We start from the raw sequence: 11,970 nt of genomic DNA, 5'->3' as shown, positions 1-11,970 counted from the left end.
ATATCCGTGCACTGCGAGGGCGGTGCGGCGCCATTTTGGAGTAGTTGAAGTCAATTGCGATTTGAATTAAGAAGTTAGAGTTCCAATTGAAGTCAGTTCTAATTGGAGGTTGTGAAAAGTGGCAGAAGAGGGTGATGAATGACTCAGATGAATGTTATGTTTGGCAGTTGTGGATGAAGTAGAGAAAGATGAACTATCAAGGGAAAAAGAGAAAATGTTGGTACATCCCATTAACTTACCTTGATCATAGGTAATTGATTAGAATGTAAACTGGAAGACGACATAACATCAGGCTGTCTACTAGAGCAGAGGTCGGAAACAGCCGAGCCTTCTCGAAGTTACCCGAGTGCGGAGAAATTCCGACCTGATTTTTGCGGCTCTCGAAAAGTCTCTGGACTTTTCGGGGTCGGAACCGCGTCGCGCCGCGCTCCTAGTGCACGGAGGTACACTTGATCACATGTATTCGATTCCAGGTCGAAAATTCGCCGCGCCGCGCCACTCCACCGACCTAGTGCACGCTCTACTTTATTCCTTTGCAGCACCATCAACACAGAAATCGGAAACGTCTGAGTAATACCACAGAATACGAATACAACATTTATTTCTTTGTATTCTGTGGTAATACAATTCTTCTTCTTCTTCTTCACTTCAAGGATTAGGTTTGTTAAAGAACCTGTTCCGGCACCCATCTTTTCCTCGGTCTTCCCACGTCTCTTTTCCCAGTAGGTTTATAGCATTTAGCCTCCAAAGGTATTCGTCCAGGAGGCATTCTATTCAAATGACTGCACCAATTTATTCTGTTTTGAATGATTTTTCCATGTAAAGGTGTAACAGATAAAGCTCTTCTTATCTCCTCATTTCTGATTCTATCTGCTCTAGTGCAGCCAAACACACTTCTTAGAAACCTCATTTATGCAGCTTGAATCTTGCTGTCTACTCAATACAATTAAAATAATTATTATACTTTCTATAAGAGTTTTCGCACACCCGCACATAATAATTCTTACATTGTACACATTAATTAGTTTATGTTCAACAAAGCTTCGTGCCTTTTATCAGCAGCTCTCTTATTGAGGCTTTAAATGAGAATTTTCAATTTTTCAAATATTTTTCTAGTATTTGGTATTCTTCCATATTGTTAATTAATGATGTTTCATGTTATTTTACAGCAGCAGCGGTGTACTCCCTATTCCAACAGCAGGAACACCAGCACCAAACTCTGTTGGCAGCACCAAGATTCACCACACCAAGTGCAGCCACATATCCTTGTGGAACAGCTGCACTATTGGCTTCCGTACATCCACAAAAAGGTACATATTTATTGCAATTTTAGTGGAATAATTTGGTGATCAACCGCTCTTGAATTCAAACAGGATATTGATGGAATAATTTCTATATTGATGGTACATATATTTCTTTTAAATTTTTGTCGGATAGTTTTGATAGTTTCAAATCGGATATCGGAGAAATCAAAAAAGCTAATGAACAATTAATCACTGAAAACCAAAAATTGAAAGAAGAAGTGAAATTTCTTTCTAAGAGAAATGAAATATTAGAAGAATATACCAGGAGGGAAAATTTATTATTAACCGGTATACCTGCAACAAAGAACGAAAACATGGACGAAATCCTACAAGGCGTAGCCAGTGCTCTCCAAGTGTCTGATTTTTCATCAAACGAAATCAGCGTCGCTCACAGACTGCCATCCATGAACCGAGAGACTACACCGATGATTGTCGTCAGGTTCGTGAGAAGGAGTATGAGGGACAAATGGATGACGGCTTTCCAAACCATAAGCAGAGAAGATAGGAGCAGCCCCGGAATCGACGTGAAAAAAATCAACAGAAACCTGCCGAACGGACACTTCAGGCTAATGAATCAGCTGACTGCCAAGAGTGCTAAAGAACTGAAAGCCGCTCGTGAGTTAGCTAGGGAAAATGATTGGAAATTCGTCTGGTTTCGTGGTTCACAAATGTGCGCTAAGAAGTCGGAGGGCTCACCTGTATTCAAAGTCAAGGGACTGGACCATCTGAAAAAAGTTATCAACGGAGAGGAATAAAGTGTTGCTACAGGTTTGATTAAACATTTATTATGAATGATCTCACGCAATTTGTAGATAGTATTAACAGTGTTAGGGAATGTGAAAGTACCGATGAATACTTGAACTATATCCAGCCCCTTAATTATGAATTGAATATTTTTAGTTTAAATATAAGAAGTTTGAAAAGAAATTTTGATCAAATTCTCATTATTTTGAACAGCATGAGAACAAAATTTGAGGTTCTAATTTTTACTGAAACCTGGACTTCTGAAGAAGAAAAATCACTGTTAAACATTAATGGCTATAATTTATATATAAAAAGTAACTCCTTGAATCGTTCAGATGGAATTGTCATGTATGTAGCTAATAGTATTTCCTCGAAAAAAATTGATAGTCCAAACGAATATCCTTTCTTAGCTGTTGAGCTGCAAACTAAAAATAATAAATATTTAGTAACATCCGTTTATAGATCTCCTAGTACAAGTATACCTTTATTTATAGAACAACTTGATAATTATATGAATGGTTCATGCTTTAATTTTGATTATTCATTAGTGATAGGTGATGTAAATATTGATTTGTTATGTAACTCTAAAAAAACGCATGATTATTTGTCTATTATGAGTTCGCATGGGTTTGAGTCCTTTGTCAATAGAAAAACTCGTCCTGCTTCAAATACTTGTTTAGACCATATTTTTTCTAAATCCAAACATAATGACTCATTAAAAACTGCTGTATTAGAAATGTCAATTACTGATCATTATGCGACTGCTCTTCACGCATCAATTAAAAAAGATGTTTGTTCTCGATCTAGTAAGCCATGTAAGTTTATTGAAGTGAGGAATGTTAATAAAGAAAAGTTGTTAGAGGAGAGTGCTTTAATGAATTGGGAGATTGACGCGAATAGAAGTATTGAAACATTAGTAAATGAATTTGTAAATAATGTAAAAACGTGCATCAGTAGAGCAACAGTTATTAAAAAGGTTAATTAACTAAAAAACATTTGAAACCTTGGATGTCCAATGGAATTCTAAAGTCCATAACTATAAGAGATAGATTATATAAAAGATTGAAAAATGAACCATTTAATGTAGAGCTGAGAAGGAAATTCCTGTCTTACAGAAATAGAATAGTAGATCTAATTAGAAAAGCAAAAGATTTATATTATCAATCAGAAATAAATAAAGCTCAAGGTGACCCTAAGAAGATATGGTCTGTGATAAATCAAGCAATTATTGGGGTAAATAAGAATTCACAATTACATGTAAATCAAGATCTTAATGCTTTGAATGACTATTTTGTGAATGTAGGTATAAATCAAGCGCAGGAAATTGATATACATGGACAGAATGAAGATCAATATTTGGAACAAACAATAGATATTGAAAATGCATTTAATTTCAATTTTGTTACTGAAACAGAAATCAAGGAAGTAATCAAAAGTTTGAATGATAATAAGGCACCTGGATGGGATAACATATCCAACAGCGTGCTAAAACTATTAACTGACACAATCTCTAAACCTCTTTCAGAAATTTTCAATTGTTGTTTTTCATCTGGATACTTTCCCTTGCATTTCAAGCATGCAAAAGTTATTCCTTTACACAAGGGGGGGAGTAAAGAAATACCTGAAAATTATCAATTTTGAATTTCTTCATGACGCAATAACTTGAAAGAATATTACATCAAATTCTATCAGTCATATCCATAACATGGGCGTACATACAGATTACTGTTAAAACCAGCATGAATATGACCGCCATTCGGGTCATCACATCTATGCATTTCTTATTTTAGTGCCCACTTTCAATGTTTTACGGCTGCCATGAATTCATGATTTACGAGATCCATTGTCACGATGAATATCACAGTTCAGTTTCACAAAGTTTTACGAGTCTCACTAAAGATTCACTAAGTTTTTAGCTACGTTTTTATTTCGTATATCCTAGTCATGCGAATTTTAGAACGCTGGAGTCTGGTAATGACTGAAAAAGCGAGCTCTATTCTAGTCTGAAATGGGTATATGATTATTTTTCGTTCACAAAAAGTCTGCTAGTGATACATTTTTGGGAGGGGTAGCTGTGTTTTGGGGTTCATTCATCATTTTAGTAATCAATACAAGCGCAGATAATGTAGAGGAAAAACAGGTTCAACCCTGAACTGTTTTCTGGTATCCATCCTCAGGTCTGGTTGAATTTAGATTTGCTAAGATGTTATTTTGGAACACAGGAACAACACAAATTAGGCTTTATTTGAGAGTCGGGTACCAAATCATTCCAAATCAGGTCCCAATTGATAAATTAATTTGAAATTATTGAACTCAACTAAATCTCATCAATCGAATCAATTAGATCTTCATTTTTATTTGGACCAAATCATTATGGACTGATTACAATCCATAGTCCCGTCAAAACATTCATCAATTGGTTCATCAAGAGCTTCTAATAAATATGATCAATCATTCGAATGCATACTATCATTTAATCGATTGTTTTCTGTTTGATTTAAACTTTATTGTCATTATGCTGAACCTATCTGTTTTTCATAATCCTCATTATGAATTTGAAAGCCACGCCACTGAAACTACTATGGAATCAAACGTGCTTTTTATCAATCATATTTTTAGGACGTATTCTCTAGGACGATTTATATTACCTTTTGAAATGTACAAGATCAGTTGTGTCAGATGGATTCCAAATTTTCGTTCGAATTCTAGGCAATGATTTGATGTTAAATTATTGTGAATATGACACGTCTTTTAGGCCTCTCAAATCATCCATATTCATTGGAATCTGCACTAATGAATCTTCTCCAAATTAAAACATCAATTCTCTAGGTTTCTGTTGAATATTGTTGATACAATCCATTGAATTCATTGCATGTCTGAGACACGGAGTGAATACAGTGTATACTATCCTTGGTAAGGAACAACACCTTCTTTTGTGTATTTTCTTATTTTGTTTCTGAGATCAGGAAAATTGTGAATTTTTATTGCATTACTTCGTTTTCCAGACATCGAAATTTTGCTAAATTTGCAATATTTTTGTGTTTGTTGCAGGAGGAGGGCAGACAGGAGTGCCGACAGGAGTGGGAGGGGGAATAGCGGGTCTCCTGGCCACCACCGCCATGTTGGATCCCACCACGGGGGGGTTGAGAGTACCCCCTGCCCGCCAGTTGTGGGCTCCCCATCCGGCCCCCACCGAAGGTATGGACCCCATAATTAATAAGTTACTTACAGGTAAAATTAAGAATAAATTGGTCGGAATAGGTTTCTAATAGATTCAACTCTCTTGAATTTCTTTGTCCTTAAGTTGATTGTAAATGATAAATAATAATAAATAAACTTTATAAACGGGGCTATTATTAACGGGGGAGTTCTAAGGGGTAAAGGATGACTAAATTTATAAGGTTCAAGAAGTTGTTTATTAATCAAAGGGCCTTATGCTAACACTACGTTTAACGCTAAACCACGTTTAATCATAGATATGGTTGCATTTTTCATAATTTGTTTCATACGGGGTTCAACCAACAGCTCACATTTCTCCGTTTAAACCGAGTAGGCTATCTGCATACGGGCCTAAATCCCTAAATGTTAAAGATAGTTAATTGGTGAACCAATCGCTATAGAAACAGAAAGGTGACTTGTGGGAGTACCTAAATGTGTTTTGTGTAGGGTGCAAAGATGATTTTATCCAAAACTTTTAAGGTGAGCGTGCACTAGGTCGGTGGAGCGGCACGGCTCGGCGCGCAGGAGAGCGGAAAATCCGTGCACTGCGAGGGCGGCGCGGCGCCATTTTGGAGTAGTTAGTCGTGACGTAGACTTGTCAATTGCGATTTGAATTAAGACATAGTTGAAGAAGTTAGAGTTCTAATTGAAGTCAGTTCTAATTGGAGGTTGTGAAAAGTGGCAGAAGAGGGTGATGAATGACTCAGATGAATGTTATGTTTGGCAGTTGTGGATGAAGTAGAGAAAGATGAACTATCAAGGAAAAAAGAGAAAATGTTGGTACATCCTATTAACTCACCGTGATCATAGGTAATTGATTAGAATGTAAACTGGAAGACGACATAACATCAGGCTGTCTACTAAAGCAGAGGTCGAAAACAGCCGAGCCTTCACGAAGTTACCCGAGCGCAGAAAAATTCCGACCTGATTTTCGCGGCTCTCGAAAAGTCTCTGAACTTATCGGGGTCGGACCGCGCGCGCCGCGTTCCTAGTGCACGGAGGTACACTTGATCACATGTATTTGATTCTAGATCGAAAATTCTCCGCGCCGCGCCGCTCTTCCGAACTAGTGCACGCTCTTTTTTATTCCTTTGCAGCACCATCAACACAGCAATCGGAAACGTCTGAGTAATACCACAGAATACGAATACAGCATTTATTTCTTTGTATTCTGTGGTAATACAATTAAAATAATTATTATCATTTCTATAAGAGTTTTCGCACACCCGCACATAATAATTCTTACATTGTACACATTAATTAGTTTATGTTCAACAAAGCTTCGTGCCTTTTATCAGCAGCTCTCTTATTGAGGCTTTAAATGGGAATTTTCAACTTTTCAATTATTTTTCTAGTATCTGGTATTCTTCCATATTGTTAATTAATGATGTTTCATGTTATTTTACAGCAGCAGCGGTGTACTCCCTATTCCAACAGCAGGAACACCAGCACCAAACTCTGTTGGCAGCACCACGATTTACCACACCAAGTGCAGCCACATATCCTTGTGGAACAGCTGCACTTTTGGCTTCTGTTCATCCACAAAAAGGTACATAAATCTTTCAATTTTTGGTGAAATAATTTGGTGATCAACCGCTCTTGAATTCAAACAGGATAGTGATGGAATAATTTCTGTATTGATGGTACATATATTTCTTTTAAATTTTTGTGGGATAATTTTGTGATTTAGCGCTCTACAATTCATACCAGATGTTGATAGATGTGCCATGTGAAAATGCCCAAAATACTTCGATTGTACATTGATCAATCGCTCTTGAATTCATACCAAATGTTGATATGTGGAAATGCCTGGAAAAACTTACATTCTAGATTGTGGATAAAATCACTTTTTGATGTTCTCTGAATGACAAACGGGATGAGATTTTTCTGAGGTTGATGCCCACATGAGCTCGCCTGGTTTGTACGTGGATAATCAGACTGATGAGAGAGGAGTGGACCTACAGCTCCAACTGGGTTCCAAACCACCGGGAAGCGGGTTTTCAATCATAAAATAATTTTAGATGAGTCAGCTCTACAAGCAGTCATACTCTTCCAACGGGAGTGGCAAGGGCGTGAATCTGAACTCTTATCTAAACGATAGCTTTCAAGTTTGCTCTGATCTGAAACGTACAATTTCAATTGAATCTTATGACTTCTTCATAACATAGATATAGTACAATTGCAATTGTTTTCATGCATGCAAGTAAGATAAAATAAATATAATTCCACGAGACATACGTGAATGAATACAAATATAATTCATAGCATTTGAGTTTACTGTAGTTATCATATCATATTATGCTCATGTCTGCTTATATTTAATTGAATGCTAATTTGTATTTCATTCTTTTCTTGCAGATGTAATCACAAGCAACTACTCACCAATCACACTGAAACCAAAACTGGCGAAAAAGCGAAGCTGGGATGAAATGGTCAAAGTGGAACCTGCTTCTGCTAAGAGTCCATGCAGCTGTCCTAATGGTAACTAACTTATCAACTTGTCCCATTAACTTATTAGTTAGCTGTCCTAACTAATTAACTTATAATTGGATAGCCTAACTAACTGAATTATATAGAAATACTAATTTCTAACTTGGAGTTCCTTACAAGTATGATTGGTGAATGGAGGGGATAAGTTCGTATAAAAAATTCACCAAAAAATCTATTGAAGACTGTTTACTATTCTACGTTTTGTGGTTTTAAGTGGAGTGCACTTTACTCCTAAGAAAGAGCTTTATTAGTCAGCTCCCAGGTACACTTGTTTCTTGAGTTAGGACTGGAGTTCCAGTCCTATATAATACTTTTGGCAAAATTGTGTCTGTTTCGAAACTTAGTTTAATAATTGATATTAATCAATAAAACATTTACGAAGAAGGAATCAAATACTTAAATTAATATAATCCAAATACTGTACTCAATATAATCAAAGATCAAATCAATTTGAATCAATTTGAATTGACAATGAGATTCTGTTTTTCAGTCGATTATCTACTAATTCCACGTTTTCTCTGATCTATTTGAGGGATTTAGCAACATTTTTTTTATCATGGATCATTATCATGATCAAGATCATAAAACTAGTCACATCTTTTCTAGCTCAATCTCATATGATATTATAAGTCTAAACTTTCTAGTTGTATGAATAAAAGTTAAAGTTGAAAGTTCTCCTCTCTTGAAATCATTATCATGAAGGGATTGTGCGAAGGTAAGCAATTTCTCTTTGGGAAATGCGAAGCAGCTTTGCTTTGCAATGGATAGTGTTCGCGTTTGAACATCTATCCTGAAAGCAGTAAGTTTGGAACTTCTTCTTGGCTGTCTGTAATGAGAATATTTTTTGGTTGTAGTATAACTAATTTGGTTTTATTATGAGTGTTTTTATAAACTTGAATGTCAAATTATGTTTTTTTTCTAGGAGCGAAAAAAATCGAGACAGCAGCATCCTCAAGAACACCACCAGTCAGCCTCTCATTGGTCAAGAAGGAGCCAATCGGAACGCCAACTCCTTGCCAAGTGGCTGAGGTCACTACCAGTGTCAGAGTCAAGCAGGAAATATCTGAATCTTCAATTACTACAGGTTTGTTACAATTTTATCTTGAGTTGTGTTTGAGTCTTTAGATTTTCTCATTACAGAAATTCGACAGGTCAACAAGGGACTGTCCCTACTTTTATAAATAATCTTCTCTTTATATCGACCATTTATGACCATCCTTCTTTCTAATAATAGTTTTAATTTTATTTGTCTTATTGATACAATTATGAGAGCAACAGATTTAGCCAGGGGAGGACTTACTATAGTTGTAAGGGGGGGCGGTAGTCTAACAGCAGGGGGGAGGGTCCAGGGGGCTACTCCTACCTGTGATGGGGGTACGGGGAGGGCATTATTTTCTATTAAAACTCACGTTTCAAGCATTTTGAGCACTAAAATTCACTGTTATTTAAGGCCTTTCCACATTGGCGTCGCAGACTTCGTCGACGTCGGCAACATCCACGACATATGGGATGCACCTTTTTCACACAGCCTAGCAACATAATAAACATCCACAGACGTTTGAGTCAAATAGCCACATCTCACTCAATGAGAGGAAGCTGAGCAAGTGGTTCAAAAGTGTTTCTTACTTAACTTAAGATCTGTGCAGTTTTTACTACAAATCTACAATTTTAATTACAACATAATATGTATTATGTATGGTATAAAAAATATTTTGTAGTTGATAATAATTAAGCTCTTCACATCACATAGTCTGTAGTTTTAAAATGCGAGTTTTCAAAATATTTAGGTATAAATTACACTAGTAAATGTTTTTAAACGGTCTCATAGAAAATTTAAAAAAAAATCCCTGGTCAAGGGGGGGTCGACCCCCTATAACCCCTAAGAGTTATTGAAGACTACTTTGATAACTATCTGTAATTCTATCATTGTCTAAATGTCTACAAAACTTATCATTGATAACTTCCATGTTTATTGTTTAATGATGGATCATCATTGCCTAACTGTTCACTTCAACTATCAGTAATCAAAAAATGATGTTGCATTATTATCTCTTCTCTAGATATTGCATGATTTGTCTTATCCAATGAATTTGAATAATCTATGAAATCTCTCCATTCCTATTCTATTTCTGTAGGATTTATGATTTTCAATTATTTCAAATGAATTTTCAATTATTTTGTTTGCCAGGCGCCAGCGGTATCCCAGTGGGCATAGCTGTAGCCAGGCAGCGCAACCTTGACAATGGGCGTGGCCGAGGTGAGACTCCACCCACTCCGGCACACCATGCTCATGCCACACCCACTCTGGCCCCGCCCACCTTTCTTCAGCAACAGCCTCCGCTCCTATTGGCTGGTTGCGATGACAGAAGCATGTGGTCCATGCCTCATACAGCACCTCATTGGCAGTATCCACCAAGTAAGTTACACGTAACTACTTTTAGGCCACTTGATTTCAAAATATGGTAAAATTTACATATTTACTTAGATGGGTAATCAAGTTTCTGGACTCAAATTCTTGAAAGCAAAAATATAACCTATCTTTTGGAAAATTTTATAACTGTAAAATTTGGGAGTAGAGTCGGGCCTGTTGCTCCCACCCAGTTATTATGTGACTACCATAATTATATCAGTTTTTCAAAATATGAATTTTTGAAACTTACCTTATTTGTGTGGGAATCCTGGTGTTTCATTTTATAGTGGGTTGTAAAGTTTCTGAAATATAAAAAAATATTATCATCACCATTTAAAAATTTCGAAAGCTTACCTACTTTACAATGCTATTTATCAATAGATAGACTAACTTACTACAGTATGTCATTTTTGTATTTTTTCTTGTGCTGTTTACTTGACTGATTCAATATGGATTCTTTATAGTAACTAGAAGGTTGATAAAATATAAAGATCTGATATGGAGATGAAGATGTGGTTTTGTAAGAAACATACAAAATATGATTAAGTTGAAACATAAATCATAATATGAAATAACAGAAGTACTATGCAGGCCTACTTTTATTAATTTTGGATGATAAAATCAAACTTTGAATGAAACTATTGAAGCTAGATACTAAATTTAATGAAACTTTCATTCTAGTGCGTGATCTACAAATTATTAATACAAAATTAAGACATAATCAACATTCTCATGTGGCGAAGGAATGCTGCAAATATGCAATTATGTGAATTCCTCAGACAAGAGGAATATGTGAATTCCTCAAACTACAAGATCAGTACGGTACCTAGTTCAATATGTTAACAACACCAATTTATTCCAAGCAATTATAATTAAAGAAAATTGAATTATTATAATAATAAATCATTTATCACAAATTCTTCAATTTCATACTAATTATCCTTTCAAAATTCTATCATAGAATTGATCAGTTCTATTAAATAAGTCAACACGATCAAGAAACTATTGAGATACTACTAGGTAATTCATTATGAAGAAACATTGATGAAAACACAATCGGAACACCAATTATATCAATCCAATTTTCACTAAATAATCCAATTGTTTTATCAACTCATTCATAAGATGATCTTATATACTTCTAGGATTTATGGATCATGTTTTTTCGTCCCCAGTGGAGCCAAGTATCCCGGTTGGATTCCAATTGGTCAGGGATCCTATGACTGGACAGCTGCTCCTAATACCTCCCACTACAAATGTTGGTGAGTACTATTTCAAATTACAGTAGTTTTTCTCAATAAGTAACAATATTATAACAGTAACAGTAATAAGTATTATAATAATATTCACCAATTACTAGAATCACTTGTACTGTAGTGTTGCAGAAATTATGGAATTGATTTTTGTTTCCAAATGTTTCATGTCAAGTTTTAGGGTGTAGGTGCATATATATAGCCTATTCCATTTTAAAATTGATTCTATTAATTTCATCAATTATTACTCAAAATTCAGTATTATTCATCACAATGCATGATCAATAGGGAGAGAAAATCTTTCCCAGTAAAATTTGCTCAGGTAGATTTTTAAAATGACAAAATTAGATTTTTTCTAAAAACTAATTACAAATTATTATTATAGAACATTGAATATTGAATTTTTGGGGTGAGCCTCAATCATAGAGAAAATATATCCCATTGTATAGGGCGTTTTTGTTCCAATGTTCAATTTTAACTCATAGTGAATGAAAAAGACTAAGAAATTGTCAAAAACCACAGATTTATTGATACTCATAAAGACCAGTTT

At 35.4% G+C, this 11,970-nt stretch overlaps 1 protein-coding gene across 1 annotated transcript in view; it reads left to right on the top strand.

Annotated features, from left to right (window-relative positions):
• The first annotated feature begins 5,079 nt into the window (after positions 1-5,079).
• Positions 5,080-11,970, top strand: part of LOC111050340 — a 9,381-nt gene continuing 2,490 nt past the window's right edge. Inside the window, exons 1-6 of the mRNA XM_039435143.1 lie at positions 5,080-5,246; positions 6,676-6,816; positions 7,626-7,748; positions 8,680-8,841; positions 9,946-10,173; positions 11,343-11,429. Of these exons, the coding sequence (XP_039291077.1) occupies positions 5,168-5,246; positions 6,676-6,816; positions 7,626-7,748; positions 8,680-8,841; positions 9,946-10,173; positions 11,343-11,429 (820 nt within the window). The 5' untranslated portion in view covers positions 5,080-5,167. The remainder of the gene's footprint in view (positions 5,247-6,675; positions 6,817-7,625; positions 7,749-8,679; positions 8,842-9,945; positions 10,174-11,342; positions 11,430-11,970) is intronic.

Source organism: Nilaparvata lugens, chromosome 8 (genome assembly GCF_014356525.2).
Source record: "Nilaparvata lugens isolate BPH chromosome 8, ASM1435652v1, whole genome shotgun sequence".
NCBI classification, from domain to species: Eukaryota; Metazoa; Arthropoda; class Insecta; order Hemiptera; family Delphacidae; genus Nilaparvata; species Nilaparvata lugens.
This window is presented reverse-complemented; position numbering and strand designations above follow the sequence as displayed.